The following is an 18,663-nucleotide window of genomic DNA, read 5'->3' as shown; positions in this document are numbered from 1 at the left end:
TTAGACAGGGTCTCCCTGTAGCCCCAGCTGTCCTGGAACTCACTATGTAGACCAGGCTGGCCTTGAACTCACAGAGATCTGCCTGCCTCTGCCTCCCAAGTGCTGGAACTAAAGGTGTGTGCCACTACATCTGGCTTTATTATTTTTATTTTATGTGTGTGAGTGTATTTCCTGCATGTATGTAAGTGCACCCATGTTGTGCAACACCTGTGGAGGTTAGAAGAGGGAACTGGAGTTATGGGCAGCTGTCAGCCCCCAATGTAGGTTCTGGGAATCAAACCCGGGTCCTCTGCAAGAGCAGCCAGTGCTCTTAACCTCTGTGTCATTTCTCTAGCCCAGTCTTCCTAAATTTAAGAGTTGTTTTGTTTTGGTGTGTGATGCCACATTATGGTGATGCCTGAATCAAGACAGCCTGACTCTTAGCATCCGTTTCAACCAAGAGTGGATCAGAACTGCTTTGAGAACCTGCTCCTTTAGATTTCTCCCAGAATTGTGCTCGCTAACAAGACATTCCTCTATCTAAAACAATATACCCAATATGAAATTGGGAAGAAAAAACTGAAGGATTTGTCTTATCAGAGACTATTTGCCCTTTCTGATCCCAACTAATCTAGAACAGTATACATAGCCGCAAACAGATGTTATCAATATAATCCCAGGTGGTGTTTGTTCCACAAATGGGACAATTCTCATTGCTTCCAATGGATAGTCACCGTGTACAGCACTTAATATTTTCACAAAAGAACACATGTATGCATACATACACACGTTATTCTGGCTCAAGAGCAAGGAAAGGCCTTGAGGGATTAAAGCTCTATGTTTAGGTTACAAGAGAAGCCCAAGGCCTAGAAATCTTGTTTTACATTTTAAGCAAGCTGAGATAGTGTTAAATGATCTCAGATCATAAGGCTAACCTTTTGGTTAGGTATAATTCCTTTGCCCTGAAGTCATTCCCACATTTTGTGACATAGCATGATCTGCTCTGGCACGTGTTTGGTGTGCACTTGAGAAGGTGTGCTGTTCTGTGTCTATTGGGTGGTGTTTTACACATGTGTCTTGCAGGCCTCTTCCATCTGGGTATTGTCTCTATTATGAAAAGCGGGATGTTGAAATCTCCCAATGTTATTATCTTTATTTTTCACTTCTGTCAATGTTTGCTTCATTTGTCTTCGTGTTCTGATGTTGGGTTCATATATAATTGCTATAACTTCCTTGTGAATTGACCCCTTTGTCACTACGAAGTGTACTTTTTGTGTTTTTTTTTTAACCTTTAAAAAAACTTTATTGAGAATTTCATACATGCATATAGGTGTTTTAATTAAATCCATGCCCACTCCCTCCCCTCCAATACCTCCCATATCTCCCCATCACTTTTTTCTGACAATTTCGTCTTCCTTCCTTCCTTCCTTCCTTCCTTCCTTCCTTCCTTCCTTCCTTCCTTCCTTTCTCTCTCTCTCTCTCTCTCTCTCTCTCTCTCTCTCTCTTTCTTTTCCTTTTCTAATAGGGCTTTTTGCTACTCTAACATTCCCCCCTCTGAAGAGGTAATCCCTAAAATCTTTTAGGGATTAGATAAGAGCTCCCAAATACTTTTGACATTTTTGGCCTTTGGAAGAGAGTATGTTGCTAAAAGGCCCAAGGACATTTTGACTTTTAGCCAAGAAACTGGCTATTTTCTTTGGGGTCTTTTTTATCCTAACTGCCTAGGTTTTTGGCTTTTTTTTTTTTTTTTTTTTTTTTTTTTTTTTTTTTTTTTTTGAGACAAAGACTTGCCCTGTAGCTCTGGCTGGAATGAACTCACCATGTAACAGTCTGGCCTTGAATTAACTGTGTTCCTCCTGCCTCAGTTTCCCAAGTACTGGAATTATAGGTATGAGCCACCGTGCCTGGCTTAGTAAGGTTCTGACTTAAACTTTATTTTGTCTGATAAAAGTGTGGCTCCTATGTTACTTAGTTTTCTGTCACCATAGCAAAATACCTGAGATGTTGACATTAAAAGAGTGGAAAGTTCTATTTGATTCACAGTTTTGAAGATTTCACTCTATGACCAGTTGGCTCATGGTCTTTGGGAACATCCTGGTGGGAATGTGGAGAGGAGGAAGCCTACACTCTTCAAAGATGGGTGTGAAAGAGAAAGAGACAAAAGTGGGATTCCTATAGTCCCCTTCAAGGGCACACACCCTCTGCTGACACAACTTCCTTCCCCTAAGTGCTACCTCCTAAAGCCTTAGTTATGCCAGAAGCTGAGGATGGGGCCTACAGTACAAATTTCTTTGGGGGGACATTTCAGATCCAAACTCTAGCACTCCCCTTCCCCACTCTATTTTGGTTTTTATTTCCATTTCTTTTCCCTCATTTTTGGTTGATGTGTGTTCTTAAGCCTAAAGTCAGCCTTTGGGAGGCAATATATAGTTAGATCTTATTATTTTATACATCCATCAAGAGTTACAGTTTTTTTTTCTTCCATATATTCTTTTTTAAAAATATATTTTAATTGAATTTTTGTGTATTTCATACACAACATCTTAGTCCTCTTTATACCACCTTCCCCATTGACACCCTCCCATAGCCCCCCACTGGATTTCATGCATTCTGTCATTTGTGTTAAGGTCTATTGAGTCAAGTCCCCTGATGTCCCTCAGTGCAAGTTCATCCAGTCTATCTAGAGTCACTCCCTTAAAGAAGACCAGCTCTTCCTCACCCAGTAGCAATCATCTGCCCAGTAGTTCTTTGGCTAAGATTGGGACCTGCTGCCCATTTCCACAGTTCTATGCTGGGTTTTTGTCTGCTTGAGTTTGCATGGGTCCTGTGCATGCTGTCACCATTGCTGGAAGTTTATATGAGCAAAGCCCCAAGAGCCTTAGGTATAGAGGTTCCATTGTAGATGTATCATTTAGGGCTGGATATTTCACAGACACTTAATCTCTGTGTGTGACCAGTTGTGGAGCTCTGTAATAATCTCTATTACAAAAGGAGCTTCTTTGATGACTGGTGTCTTGAATACTTATCTGTAAATACAAGGATCCATATTTAGCACATAGTAAGAAATTACATTTGTCTAGGGATGTGACAGCCTTAGGGTTTTCTCTAAAATCTATGACCTCTCCAGCCATATGCAGTTGGCTATGTTTATAGTACCATACTTGTGTTTTCTCCCATTGAGTGGGTTTTAGGTCCGAATAGGTAGCTGTGGATTACCCCCAAGATAAAAGTACTACTACTACCAACATAGTTTGCTGTGTTTGTTGTGATTATTAGCCCTTAACCCTGGGCTTAGACCTTTGATTGGTGTTCTACTTTAGCAGCTTACATAGTGCTCTCCAAAACTATGAGAGCTAGCCTTCAAGGTGGTGGTGACCAGGTCAGTTCCAGCTCCATTGCTCCAAGTCCCGTGTCTGAAGTATGTCCTGTGTTCACCAATAGGGTCTTACCTTCAAGTTCTGGGAGGCAGTCAAGGGGCTGTGGCAATAGTCTCTAATTTTGGGAGTCTCTTGGACTACCCTGGCCAACAACTTAAAGGGAGGTTTCTCCTGTCTGGCACTGTTTCTTGATATGTAGCCTTCAGTTATACACAAAGGACTCATTGTATGTGTAATTTTTTAGTAGGTTTTTGAAGTAATATAATTCCCTCTGTTTTTTTACACTAGTTAGGCATTATTCGTCTGTCCTGTCTCTCCCAGTCTAGCCCTCCTCCCTTCTCAGTTAAAGTACTCCCATTTTCCCCATTTCTCCCCTGATAATACCTGTCCTATGATCCTCCCTCTCTTGAGCTCCTTCTTCCCCTTTACCCCCGTAGTTCCATAACTCTCATTGCCCCCTCCCATTTAAATACCCCGGTTTTACCCATTTCCCCCTTAGTAACACTTTTCTCTTACTATTCCTTTCTTAGGCTCTTTCCTTTCCTTTTCCTCCATGGTATCTTTCCATGGTCTGGCTCTTGCAGTTACATCATGATATATATTCACATATAAGGATTTGGTGCTAAGATCTACAAATGAGGGAGAACATACATTGATTGTTTTTCTGAGTCTGTTATTTCATTTAATATAACAGTTTCTAGTTCCATTCATTTACCTGCAAATATGTGATTTTGTCTTTGTTTACCATTGAGTAGAACTCCATTGTGTAAATGTACCACATTTTCATTATCCTCTCCTTAGCTGAGGGACACTTGACACTTAGGTTGCTTCCATTTCTTAGCACTATGTGGGGGCTGGATTCAGGCACTCTTCCCAAGAGTTACAGTTTTTAAACATTTCTTTGCATACAGCAAATGTGTCTGCTTTTAAATATCCAGGGCTTTCTCAAAACTAAAGAGCTTTAGTATATTTTTTTTTGTCTTTATTTTATATGTATTTTTTTCTTCCTCCTTTAACAGAGACAGTGTGTCTGATTCTTTGGCCAGACCACACCCAACCCTGAAGATGTACTCTACAAACCCAGGCAGCTGGGTCACCTTTGATGATGACCCTACCTTTCAGTCTTCTCAGAGGTCAAAGGACTTCCCTATGGAGACCCAAGGTGTTTGCAGACCAAACAGACTGAAGTTGAACCTGCCAGGCCTTAAGGAACTTCCCAGCACATCCTCGTCTTCCAGCAGCACCCCTCTCTCCTCTCCCATCGTGGATTTTTACTTCAGTCCAGGACCACCAAGTAATTCTCCTCTTTCCACACCCACCAAAGACTTCCCAGGTTTTCCTGGAATTCCTAAAGCAGGGACCCATGTGCTTTATCCTATTCCAGAATGCTCTTCAAGCAGTCCCCTCACAGCAGCAGGAGCAGGTTCCTCATTACTGCCCACGAAGCCAACCTGTTTACCCCACACGTTGCCACCCAATGACCACTCAAGTACTCAGTTGACTCCCAAAGCCGGGCTTTCAGATGACACCAGTCCTCAGCAGGCTGAGAGCCCACAGGACCAAAGTGAGCACTTCCAGTATTTTCAGGACGACTGTGCTTTTTCCAACCCATTTTGGAAAGAAAAAGTCAGTGCTTCTCAGTTCACCTCTGACACCCTGACAAGCAGAAAGCCATTCTCACCAAGAGACAAGGAGACACTTGCTGATCAAAAGAGCCTAAACCAATGTTCACTCAGCTACATCTGCGAGAAGCTTGAACATCTCCAGTCAGTGGAGACCCAGGACCCTCTTGGAAATTTGTCAATGCAGGATCCGTATGCTGGAGATGCCGTCTCTTCCTTCGTGCCCCAAACACTCTTCCGGAGTCAGCCCAACGCCGGATGGTCCTTCATGCTGAGGATCCCGGAGAAGAAGAACATGATGTCTTCCCGGCAGTGGGGACCGATTTTCCTGAGGGTTCTACCAGGAGGAATTTTGCAAATGTATTATGAACAGGGGTTGGAGAAGCCGTTCAAAGAGTTCCAGCTTGACCCACATTGCAGACTTTCTGAACCCAAAGTTGAGAATTTCAGCATGGCAGGAAAAATCCACACTGTGAAGGTGGAACATGTGTCTTACTCGGAGAAAAGGAAATACCATTCCAAGACGGAAGTAGTTCACGAGCCAGAGGTAGAGCAGATGCTGAAGTTGGGGTCCACGGAGCACCGAGACTTCCTGGAATTCCTGACTACTGTGGAGGAAGAGCTGGTAAAGCTGCCGGCTGTTTCAAAACCAAGGAAGAACTACGAGGAGCAAGAAATTTACCTGGATGTCGTGGACAACTTTTGGGGGAAAGTCACAAAAGAAGATGGGAAATTGGTGGAAAGTACTGTGATCACTCAAATCTGTTGCCTCTGCTTTGTGAATGGGACCATGGACTGTTTTTTAACTTTGAACGACCTCGAGCTCCAGAAGCGAGATGAATGTTATTTTGAGAGAGAACCAGAAAAGAAGGGGATTGATATTCTTGATTACCATTTTCACAAGTGTGTGAAAGCCGAAGAATTCGAGCAATCTAGAATCATTAAATTCGTACCTCTGGATGCCTGCCGGTTTGAACTGATGCGTTTTAAGACCTTGTATGATGGGGATGACCTTCCCTTTTCTGTGAAGTCTGTAGTGGTTGTCCAGGGGGCCTATGTGGAACTTCAGGCCTTTGTCAACATGACTCTGGGGGCTCAAAGGTCACCCCATGTTCCTTCCTTGAGGTGCTGTGACAATATTATGATTCACTTTCCTGTTCCATCACAGTGGATAAAGGTCCCCTGGACCAGGAACCTTCAGAGGCAGAGGTCTCTAAAAGCCAAAATGAACCGCAGGTCATGTCTGGGGAATTTACATGAACTTGAGACAGAACCTGTCATTCAGGTCACTGTGGGGTCAGCAAAATATGAGAGTGCCTACCGGGCCGTGGTGTGGAAGATAGATCGGCTTCCTGATAAAAACTCAAGTAAATATCCAACAGTTGGTTGATTTTCATAGGAAATGGCTTAATGTTTTCACTCACCTCCTTGGGCTGAAAGCAGGCAGAGGCAAATGGTAACATGAGAGCTGAGGGCATGCTTACGCAGCCTGGTGGGAGACAGAACATTTATCCAAACAGCTGGTTTATTTGTTTTCTCTTGGGAGCCCATTTCTACCAGATGAGTTTAACTTTTTCCATGTTTTTAACATTGCAAGAAATGCCATCCTAGCTTAGAGATTTGCTGTAGATGGCAATACTAAGGGATGTTATTGGAATGAATGGAGGGAGGGATGAGGGAGGAAGGGAGAGGAAGGGAGGAAAACTCTTTCCTGGCTCCTGAGTGGGAGATCATCCCATTCTCTAAACTCTGTTTTTTGTGTTGCTCATGTGTGTGGGGGCTGGACAGAGCAATCACCATGGTGCATCTGGGCAACTCCTTCTGGGACGTTCTAACAGACCTGCTAGATGGTTCTGTTTCTGGGGAGCAGGGGTCATATTTGTGTCTGCATCTCCCTAGCACAGAGCAGAATGGGATTTCCTGGAGGAAATGTTTTGTGCAAGTTTATGGACTGAAGGAGTGGAGGAGTTGCCCTCTCAGTACATTCTGGCTGATCAAGTCAGTTTGTATCATGAATTCTCAGAAAACCCAGTGCTATCAATAGGATCATTTTCACAAGAAATTTTACATGCTATTCCATTTTCGTTACAAAAGATAGTTGAAGGGCTGGAGAGATGGCTCAGTGGTTAAGGACACTGGCTGTTCTTATAGAAGACCCAGGTTTGAATCCCAACACCCATATGGCAGCTAACAACTGTCCATAACTACAGTTCCAGGGGATCCAACAGCCTCTTCTGTCCTCCACAGGCATTGTAGGACACGGGTGCACTTACATACATGCAGGCAATATACGCATACACATAAAATAAAAATAATAAAATATTAAAAAAAACAGTTTATATGGGGTCTCAACTTGACAAAAGTGGGGTTTCTCTAGCCAGGTCCACTGAGGTCTGAGTTCTTTGTGGCTTCCTAGAGTCTTTACCCCAGGTGAGCCTTAGGAGCGGGTCCCAAGGGCTCGTCCTGCCTCACCTCATCTGTCCAAGCTTGCAGACTCAGCCTTTTCTCTCCTCTCTCAGAGTCAGTGGAGTCAGGATGTCACTCAGCCCTCAGGGGACAGTCTCTGGGTCTTGGAGGTTCCAATACATATACCCACCCTCCTTCTGTCCTGTCTTTCCTGTTTGCTTTATGAAAATAAGAGCCACTATTCTGATTTTGTCTAATCTTCTGAGATAAAGAGTAGCACAAGTAGATTTCAAAAATGTATCTTTGGGAGCATGGTACTAGACCTCCAAACTTGCTTCTGTTATGTGAAGATAATTAGAATGATTTAACTGGCCTCAGCAGCCTCCTTATCAGCAACAATAGGATGCATGATCTCTGTGAATTATGCCGTATGTCACTGACCTACACATCATATGGGAGCTGAGCAGCAGGTGCCATTAGAGGTCATCTGTTGTGACCAGGCTAACCCAGCACCACATAGCCCCGTCTTGAGCTATCCTAGCTGTTGTGGGGACAGAACTGTGGTGGATCTGAGTCACAAGAACACTGAGGTGGGATGTGGCATGAGTGAGAGAGTGTGTAAAGTGTTTGGAAGGACTACGGGTTGGAAACTTCGTTTCTCCACAGGTTACTTAGGTCTCTCAGCCCACCAAGTCTGTGTCTGGTACCTGCTGGGTCCTGGGTCCTGTCTGTAGTTAAAACAGACAGGTTACACCAGCAAATTGTAAGTCATGGCCAAGGACCAGTCCAGGAAGCAGTGCATAGTAGGCTGGGCCTGCTCTTCCTGCCTAGGTCATTCAGTGCCTGTAAGGAAGTATTCCTCATCCTGGGAGCACATAAGGTTCACTTGGGGAGTGCTTCAAACGTATTAGGATCTGGCTCCCTCCCCCAGGGATTCTATTCATTCTTCATGCAATGGGATCTGAACACTGAAGTTATTTAAAAGCTCTCAGGCTATTCTAACCATACGGCCAGTTTGTGAAACACCTGCTGTAGGGTCATCTCCAATAACATCCACAGTGTGGAGAAGCCCAAGAGCAGCTGAACATCCCCTGAAGGACCGGGGGAACTGGGTGTGGAGATGAGGATCAGAACTTGCTCATTTTTACCTGCAGCACTTGGTAGACAGTACTCAGAAAAGTTTTGACTAAATAAAATGAATGATTGTATCCATTTAGATTCCTCCAAATCTGCCCCTAACTCCTCTCCATGCTCCATGTTGTGCTAGAATGAATGCAAATTGAAAAAGGAACAGCTCAGTGATCTAGAGGAAGAGTGAGTAAGAACGATAACCAGGACAGAAGGTCCCTGGATAGCCATGAGGGAGGCGTAAACAGTGCAGAATTTGAAAGAGAAGGAGCGTGGAGAGTGCAGGCTCAGGCCGCAGCCCCATCTTGCTTCCCTAAGTTCTTAGCTGTCGTCAGCATCTCAGCTGTTCTTTCTCTCTCCACGTGCCCATCCTCCCACAATCCATTGTCTTCAGCTCTCAGTAGTTCAGATTCAGATATGAAATATTTTGCTTTATGAGGGATTGGCTATCAACCAGACCTAAGAAGATTTTGTGGTTTGCATTTCTCTCCTAAGCAGAGTTAAGGGGGAAGAAGAACTACTAAAGCCCGACAGTGTCCCCTCGTGGTCAGTACAGAGATAACAGGATTCGCCTCTATCTTTTGTCACTGTTAAATTTGGCAAGTTTATCTACTAGGGCCCAAACGCTGCACCAGGGATGCATATGGTAACCTGCTCTCCCGCAGTTCAGAACCTAAAGAAGAGTGTTAGTAAATACTGCTAGCGTTCAGAGTTTCTAGACGCTGGGGAAAAAAGACGTAACTTGAAAAATAGAAAGGTTTTGTTCCTATCATTTTTTAAAGCACTAGGCTTCAACTCAGTTTTTAATTTTTTCCAGTTTTCACTGTGAAACATTCCCTATTTTTCCCTATAAAACGTGAATATAAAATAATCTTCAGTATCATTTCTCAAGTCTAAGTTGAATTCATAGTTCTTTACTGGCAAAATTATAGTAATTAGATACAGTGAATTTAAAATCAAATAGCACTTGGCAAAGTAGTGAGTTCAGCTGTGGGAAAGTATAAGGGCTGCAGAATTAGAATGCGTCTTGAGTGTGGAGTGTGAGATTCTGGTAGCAAATCTATCTCTCATGTATCGCAATGTACCACTGTGTTTCACTACGTTCCTCTGTGCACTGCTGCATTCGCTGTGCACCACTGTGTATCGCTGTGTATTGCTGTGTTCCACTGCCCCAGCTGGTTGGTTTGTTTATCCTCGTGACCCTCGCTGGAGAAACTGAGGCTCAGAAAGGTGGTTAACTTCCCTAGAAGGGAGAGGCTTTTGGATTAAGTGTAAGAGAATTTATTGCATTTTCATTCTGGCCTCAGTCCAAGTCTAGGCAGATTACTGGATTGTGGAATCTCTCTGAATACTCCCACCCCGTGTGTGTGTGTGTGTGGGGGGGGGTCCCTTGTCTCCATGGTGTGGGTAGCTTACCCCTCAGAGACTATGCTGTCCTAGCCTCTGTGTAACTGCTGTAGTGGGAGTGCCTTTTGGCTAATTGATTGATGATCTTTCATAGTTTCAGAATTCGATTAGTATCTCTACAAGAAACAGGTTGTAAGGAATGAAAGGCAATCTATCTTTTAAGATACATTTAAGCAAACTCTTTTAAACTCTGATGAAAATGAAAATGTTCTTTCATGCGCTGTATCAGAGGTACAGTCATTTTTTTTTTCTTTGAGACAGGGTCTCACTATGCATTCCTGACTGGTCTGGAACTTGCTATGTAGACCAGACTGGCCTCCATCTCACAGAGATCCCCCTGCCTCTGCCTCCCGAGCACTGGATTAATGGGGTGTGCCACCACTCCCAGCTTTAATCTGGGTTTTGAAATTGCTGTGATCTCATACATTTATTTAAAGAGAGCCATACTGGATATGATTAGATGCAATGATCAATGTGATGGGATCATAGGACATTTGTGACATCACTGCAGTGACATTCACAAACAACCATATATATACACAGAAAATTTACTGTTTTTAAAAAGTATGTATTTTTAATTATGTGTGGTTTTCTGTATGTGATATCTGAGAAGGCCAGAAGGGCTTTGGATCCCTGGAGCTAGAGTTACAGGCAACGTGAGCTGCCTCACATGGGTGCTGGGAACTGAACTTGGGTCCTTCAAGAGCAGTATGCACTGCTAACCAAGCCTTCTCTCCAACCCTCTAATTTATTTTTTTGTTTTTGAGACACAGTCTCATGTAGCCCTGACTAGCCTCAGACTCATTATGTCGCGGTAAATGACACCTTGAATTCTCAATCCTCCTGTCACTGCCTCTTAAGTACTAAAATTACAGATGGGCTCCAAATTTTTTAATATATTAAAACACCCCCCCCCACACACACACCACATACACACTGTGATTCCTACCTCTCTGAGTCTGAATTTCCCCAGTGAGGGTCATAATGACCAGAACACTACCAGGTTGTTGTGAGGATAGACCATCATCTGGGGCAGTAGTATATAGCAGTGGTAGAGTGGGTTGAATTTATTACTTTCCTCCCTTGTGTGCCTGCTGAGTCTGCACAGAGCCCAGCCTAGTGTGGTGTAGAAGCCTGTAAGTGACAAATTCAGTGAGAACAGGTATTGGATTGAAGCATTGAAGCCCATCTTCATTCTGTACATCTGTCCCAGTCGAAGTTTTCAGGAGTATGAATGGGAATTAACAGTAGTGAAAAATAATCTGTTCTCCTGGAAAAAATAGCATTGGATTAGAATAATTTCTGAAAAGTAATAACACTTCAAGTCTAACTTTAAAATGTTAGATTTTTAAGGGGCTGGAGAGATGGCTCAGAGGTTAAGAGCACTGGCTGTTCTTGAAGAGAACTCAGGTTAGATTCCCAGCACCCACATGGTGACTAACAACCATCCCAAACTCCAGTTCCAGGGGATCCAATGTCCTCTTCTGACTTCTTCAGGCAGTACATGACATGGATGCATTTACACACATTGGAGACAATACACTCACACACATTAAAAAAACAAATAAAGTAAATCAAAAAATATTTTAAAAGTCAAGCCTTTAAAACCATATGACCTAACTTGAAGTTTACCTTTGCAATCTCTTAAAATAAACCCTGGTAAAGTGATTGAGGAGTTATTATTTATTCAGTGTTCTTAGAAGAAAGGGGTTTCTAGGGGGCTAACATACATTATGGCCAAATGATTATGTTTCATATAAACATTGCTCTTATCTTTTAATTAGAGAACATTTGTAATATTTGTGATTAAAGCCGTAGGAATTATCTGTGTAGGTATGTAGCAATAGGATTATCTTTTTTTGTACAGGGAGGACTTTAAAAAAATGCCTGTGGAGTCTTCCTACTTGATACACAGTTGTAGATTTGGTGGTATGCTGTTTAAGTGGAATTTTCCTGCCGTAGTACAAATGGAATTGCTTATTACAGTGAGAAGCCAGTGCCTTTTGTGTTTAAGACTGTTCTGTGGCCATTGAAATAGTCTGACCATTTGATTTGGTTTCCTCCAGGTCCTGATCATCCCCACTGTCTGTCATACAAACTAGAACTTGGATCAGACCAAGAGATTCCCTCAGACTGGTATCCATTTGCTACTGTGCAGTTTTCAATGCCTGAAGCCTGTGCCTCAGGGATGGAGGTCAGGTCTCTGGGAGTGGAGAGTGATGTCCAGCCACAGAAGCACACATGTCAGCGAGCTTGCTATAATATCCAGGTATCCCAGGGGCCCTGGGTTCAAGTTAGGGATTCCAGATCTGAGGCCTGGCCTGGCCTGGCTTTATGTACTGCTTTGCCCTCTCTCTCTCTCTCTCTCTCTCTCTCTCTCTCTGATATTGACTAGGGATGGGTTCAGAGCTCGGCCCAGCCATGGGAGCTCAATGGTCACCATTGAGCTCAATCATTCTCCTAAACTCTGGAGTCTACAAGGAACATGTCATATCATTTTCAATGAAAACCAGGATAAGAATAAATTTATATGTTAGAAGTACATTTATAATATAAATTATGATACAATAGCATTTCCTAAAACATATTCTGTGGATCATGTGTTTCATATAATGATCCAGGAAAAATACTATGCACTAAATAAATGCTACATGAAGTCGCTGAGAAGTTCTGCAGCAGAGGAAATTGCTAAGTTTCCTTTCTTGTTTTTGGTCTTTTTGAGACAGGGTCTCCCTGTAGCCTCAGCTGGCCTGGAACTTGTTGTGTAGACCAGGCTGGCCTTGAACTCACAGAGATCTGCCTGCCTCTGTCTCCCTCTGCTGGGATTAAAGGCATGTGCCACTACGCCTGGCCTTCTTGCTAAACTTACTTAACATTGTTTTCTCCGATTCATTGACTTGGGGTCTTGTCTGGTGGGTATCTGTGTCTAAAAGCCACATCCATGTCTTGTGGTGCATCCTTGTTAACTGCTGAGTTTCAGTATTATGAGTTGTAAATGTTCACTGTCAGTTCTGCATCCAATCCAGATGAATTAGAGTGACACATACTTACAATCTGTTCCTTAACTTTTTGTTCTTCAAAGTTAGTAGAAACATGGAGGATGTCTGTACATATTTTCTGTAGTATCTAGAAATGGTAAAATGGTGTCATATGTTTTTGTTTGTTTGTCCTGTATTTGAGTTTTTTGAGACAAGGTCTTGCTGTGTAGATCTGGCTGGCTTTGTACTTGTTATGTAGTCCAGGCTGTTCTTGAACTTGTAGCAATCTTCCTGCCTTAGCTCCCCGACCAAGTGCTGGGGTTACAGGCACATACCACCATATCTAGCCTGTTGTTTAGTTTTCTTTAAAACTATTTTTTAATGGCTGGGCATGGTGGTGCATGCTTTTAGCTCCAGCACTCTGGAGGCAGAGATAGGTGGATCTTTGTGAGATGGAGGCCAGCCTGTCCTATGTGCAAGTTTCAAGTCAGCTGGGAGATCTTGCCTCAGACAAAACAAAACAAAACACCAAAAACAAACAAACATACAAAACAAAACAAAACAAAAAAAACAAAACAAAAAAGGAGCTGGAGAGATGGCTCAGCAGTTAAGAGCACTGGCTGCTCTTGCAGAGGACGTGGGTTCGGGTTCCCAGCATCCACATGACAGCTGACAACTCCAGTTCCAGGAGATCTGATGCTCTCTTCTGGCTTCCATGAGCATTGCACACATGAGTGCATGTACATACATGCAGACCAAATACTTACATACATTAAATAAAAATAACTTAAAAAATTTAAAACCAAAAATTTTTAAAAATTATTTTTATATATATTATTATTTAACTACTATCATGTTTCACAGATCACAGAAATCGAATAGTTCACAATCAACAGGTGGTTTACTCTATGTTTTCTTTTGTATATGAGCAACATTTATATGTTTTGGGTGTGGTACTGGGGATTAAACCCAGAGTCTTCCTCTGGCTTTGGAAGTGCTTTAGCACTGAGCTATACCCTCAGCCCAACATTGTACTCTCTAGTAGCCCACCTGATATTTCAATCTCTGCTGTGATCAATGTCATTCTGATTTTAAACTCATCTAAACTCATTTATTCTTATTAAAAATAGTATTAATTATATAAAATATCAGTGGTTCAATGATACAAGGATACAAGTCAGAATTTTTCTTCTCTTTGGACATCTGTTGAGAAGTCTGTATGTGTGAACCCAACAATTTATTTTCCTACTGATAAAGTTGGTGAGGTGTGGCTGGTGTACCGGGCCCTTCCTTCTGCATCAAAGTGCCCCCCCCTTCCAAGAAACTGGTAACTGTACTTCAGAAGAAAGTAGCCTTGCCCGTGGTCATGCCCAAACCTGGGTAGCCTGCTTCAGTGATGGGGAAACACAGCCATTTAAGGACCCTTGGGTGTCCACCTGGACTCACTCTGTAGGACCATCCAGTATCAGCCTCCCAGGCATGGCTCATGTCTTTATGCTGACTGCATTGTAGTTGGTGTCCCTCCTCCACATTCTGCATCTTCCCCTGCTTCCCTCCTCAGAGGATGTGGGCCAACAGCTTCTCCAGGGAACTTTCCACACAGTACCCTCCATCTCAGAGTTTGCTTCTTGGCTATTTAAGTATATTCAGTATAGTACCTGACTAAAGGAAGGCCAAAGGCTCGCAGTCGTCACTTGACGCCTGTGTTCCTATTTACGGGCTGTGCCTGCGCCCAGTCTTAGTAGACTGCTCAGAGTTCCATAACAGAGTATCTTCAGCTTTGATAAAATTCACTGTCTAATCTGCTGCTGGTGGCAGTTTCAGAATTCTGTTTTCCATTTAACAAGTGTCTGTAGGGTGGCATTGCAGTGCCAGGTCCTGCTGGAGATGGGGAGACACTGTGTGGTGAGGATGAGGACACGATGCCTATCCTAACAGGGCTTCTAGTGTGTGGCTGGGGACATGAAACTTACTGAACAAACAAATAGTGTAATTTCAGCTGTTCTAAAAGTAAACAGTAAATAAAGTAACAGGTTAGAGTGACAGGTGGCTGCTGTGGTCCAGAAGGGCCTATGTGAAGTGACATTTGAGGTGAGATAGAAAAACGTGAAGGAAGAATAGCCGGTTTGAATCAGTTGGGCACTAGTTTGTAAACCCATTTGTTACAGTTAGGTGGCTTTGAGTGTGTTACAACTCTCAGGACCGTGGCTGGCTAGATGATGTGTCGGGGGATAACCAATTACATGTCTAGCCAGATCTGTAAATGTCTTACCACCAAGTATTTTGTATCTGAAATTTAAAATGAATTTATATTTTAGAAGCATGTTTATAGTGAAAATTACGGTGAAACTATGATTTTAGTTTTAGATTTTATTCCAGAGGGAAAGACTGGGGGTTTGGTTCCCCAAAGATAGAGGAAAGTGCTTCATGACTGAGCTGGTGTGGGAGGGTGGGGCTGAGTTTGTGTCCCCAGGGCGAGGTGGCTAGTGTCTCGTTGGATATGAATCTGACTGAGGAGGTATCAGTGCATGCTGCTATCTGCTAACGTTGCTCATGTTTTGTTTTCACCTAACAGGTTGAAATAGAAAAGAAGTGGATTCAGATTGATGGAGAAGACCCAGATAAAGCTGGTGACTGCATGACTCAGTAAACGGTGACCGGCTAGTCAACCACGTGATCCACAGACTCCGTAGAAAATTCTGCTGCCCCATATGATGGTTCTAAGTTCTGAGTAGCAGGCTTCAGACAGATCCAATGGCCATGTCTAGAGAAATGCAGACCGAAATCCAAGCCATCTGTATGCTTTTGTTTCTGATATGTTTTTGCCCTAGGGATTTGAGCTGGAATGTGTAACTCCTGTGATATTTTGCTTCTTAATGAGACTCAAAGGCACTGTTATCCAATGTGTGACCTGATGGCCAGTTTGGCTGAAGGGTTTTTTAGTTTTGATTACTCAGTGGCTTTGTTTTGGACTCTGGGTTACCAGAGAGTCATATTTATTATCCCCAAGACCAAATCTCTTCCTGCTTTCCCAGACCACCAGGAAAGGCAACCAAAGGATACGTAAACCCAAACGCCTCTTTTCCTCTCCTGCTCAGCTTTGAAACGAGGTTAGTTGAAGAATGATGTTGAATGCACAGGTTGTGGTCAAGATTTGGAAGTGTCTGTGGCTTTGAATTATTTATATTCCTGTCCCCTGACAGTGCTGGGAAGCTCTCCTTGGCTGCATTAAGGTAGCCATCTTTCCCTCGATGTGGGATCATTTCAAAATGTATTTGTATTCTGATTTGTGTGTCAAAGAAACTATTTCTGTTAGTATATATATATATATATTTTAGAACGAGTCAGAGATATACCTTTAGGTGGGTGGAATGCCTTTAAAATAAAACCAGAATTGGATACAAATTAAAAATTTATGTATATTAAAGATGGATTTTTAAGGCTTATGATCATTGTTTTCTGAAAGTGCCAACTCCAAGATTGTGTTCTGAAACGGCATTACTTGTGCCTAATGCACTGCTCTTAGTACACGTCTAACATGCTGTTGTATGCTGGGGCGCTCACCATGCGATTTTGTGCAAATCCTGCTTTATTTAGACTATTTTCCTTTAGAAGGTGAGTGAGGTGAAAGACATTAGACTATTCTACCCAGATTTCTAAAAGAAGAAAGATTTACTCTTTAAAGTCAGAGAAATGATATTACCAGTTCAGTTTCTAGTGAAAAACTAATCCCATTAATGGTTATGATTTGCCTACTGTTTCCTCTTGGTAGTTAGCTAAAACTCATTATGTTCTGAGTATTTGTGTTTGTTTGTTTGTTTGAAAAACAAGCTTCTCCATGCAGTGTTACTATACATTCAATTTATATTAAATCTTAAATGTGATTGGGAGGCATTCTCTATTTACTAGATTTGTTTTGAGTCAAAACTGACATAGTGTTGTTCCAAACCACATTTATTTAATGGCCCACAGAGTTTATTTAGGACATTTTACTAGTATTACAATTATTTTCATTTATTCAAGTAGCAGATTAAAATAAACATTTATGATAGTCTGTATCAATCAGCAAATTTTCTTTTCTTACTGTGGAGGCAAAGAATACAAAAGTTGGTGCTAAAAATGGGTTGGTTTTGCTCTTTTTAAACTTTGCTTGATGCATTATCATCTGCGGTTGGTGCCCAGGCTAATATTTAAGTACACGCACATATGCGTGTGTGTTTTCTAAAAATCCCACCACCTTTCCTTTTCATTAGTATGGGCACACTTTGACTTCAGTGTGTTTGGAACAAATATGGAGATGGGCTACATTTGATACTGTCCTGAAATCCCAGGGAAGTTAGCTGGGTTAATTACACCTTCCTCTCTGAGGCATTTTATGGCATTCTGCCCATAAAGAACTCACAGTGGATTCAGTTGACCTTAATGAATATTCATACCTCAAAAAAAAAAAAAAAAACACCCCACAAAAGACTCAATGAATTACCCCTTTGCCTTTCAGTTTGGCCAGTGTCTTAGGTGTCACTACTGGTTCTTTAACCCACAAGTCACCCAGCCTTTATGACCATTTCAAGATTCAGTGTTGAGACCACAGTAACAAAAGACTGACAGAAGCCCAAATTGAGATTCTGCAGCAACTCGAATTTGATAGCATTAACAGCGGGTGCTACTGCATAATTGTTAATTTGCACATCTATTAGGACCTTAAATATTCATTACTTAGTGTTAAATGAACATTAGGGATGAGAGTGTTTTTTTAAAAATACAGTTCTTCTGACCTTAGAAATGGTAGGAGGTCAAATGTGACGACTGAACTCTAAGTGGAAAATTGCCCATTTAGGCTTACAAAGTAAAAGTAGAATCTCCTTGTCGGAAAGCAAATGATAATCTTTCAAAAAGCTCCTGCTTTTAAGGAAAGGAGGGAGGGAGGGAAGGAAAGAATTCAAGAAGAAATGCTTCTTTTCTAACTTTTTCATTTAGACGACTTCTTTATGAGTTGGACCGTTTTGGAGTCTGTTGATTGACACCATGTCTGACTGCCAGGACACAACTAGTATGTAATGTCCTTGTGGTTTCAATGCTCTGGCCTCTTCACCTTGACAATCACAGGGTCATGTTAATAGTGTTGATGAGTGCATGGGTTGATCATTCACAATCAGTTATGCAGGTCTGAGTGTAAGAATGTTTCCTTTATCTGTGGGAACTGCAACAGTTTCATCCATTAAAAAAGGTATGAAAGTGATAGTTTCCAGCACAGGAAGGCTAGACTGAATTTCAGACCTGCTATGTAGACTAGAGAGTACTAGCTTAGTGCCTATCATTTGGGAGCTATGTTTATGATATAGCCCTTTTCTAATAAATTCAGTTAGAAGATTTTCCTTAACAACGACCACTGCAATGTTTTATTCAAAATATGACTTTGTGTCCTCTCATTACAGATATAGAACGACTGAACTTTAATAATCATGTAACAAAGTGTTTTGTAGATTGCATATTGATTTTTGTAAAATTAAAGATGTATTTCAAATAGTTCTTGCTGTGCCGTGGACTTATACCTTCTACAAGGCCTGGGGCTTTTTATTTTATTTTTTTTTTAAGCTTTGAAATCAGTTTCAATAACTTTAAACAACTGACTGACTCTTGGACAGGTGTGTGCATATGACTTCACTATTAAAGTCACCAAACATGGCATTTTGGCATAGCCTGGAAAAAGACAATTATTGAACTCTAATTAACCACATTATAAAAGATGATTTTTAAAAAGATTTA

At 42.0% G+C, this 18,663-nt stretch overlaps 1 protein-coding gene across 3 annotated transcripts in view; it reads left to right on the top strand.

Moving 5' to 3' along the window:
- The window catches only part of Ston1 (stonin 1), a 60,815-nt gene extending 42,389 nt beyond the window's left edge, over nucleotides 1–18,426 (top strand). The window contains exons 2-4 of one of the 3 annotated variants that reach the window (XM_017795600.2): nucleotides 4,376–6,345; nucleotides 11,986–12,188; nucleotides 15,473–18,426. In XM_017795600.2, coding sequence (XP_017651089.1) covers nucleotides 4,422–6,345; nucleotides 11,986–12,188; nucleotides 15,473–15,547 — 2,202 coding nt within the window. In that variant the 5' untranslated portion in view covers nucleotides 4,376–4,421 and the 3' untranslated portion in view covers nucleotides 15,548–18,426. The remainder of the gene's footprint in view (nucleotides 1–4,375; nucleotides 6,346–11,985; nucleotides 12,189–15,472) is intronic. The other 2 variants (XM_008823041.3, XM_008823042.3) reach the window with 2 other exon arrangements.
- The last annotated feature ends 237 nt before the right edge of the window (nucleotides 18,427–18,663 follow it).

This window comes from Nannospalax galili, unplaced genomic scaffold (genome assembly GCF_000622305.1).
Source record: "Nannospalax galili isolate Female #2095 unplaced genomic scaffold, S.galili_v1.0 scaffold286, whole genome shotgun sequence".
NCBI lineage: Eukaryota > Metazoa > Chordata > Mammalia > Rodentia > Spalacidae > Nannospalax > Nannospalax galili.
This window is presented reverse-complemented; position numbering and strand designations above follow the sequence as displayed.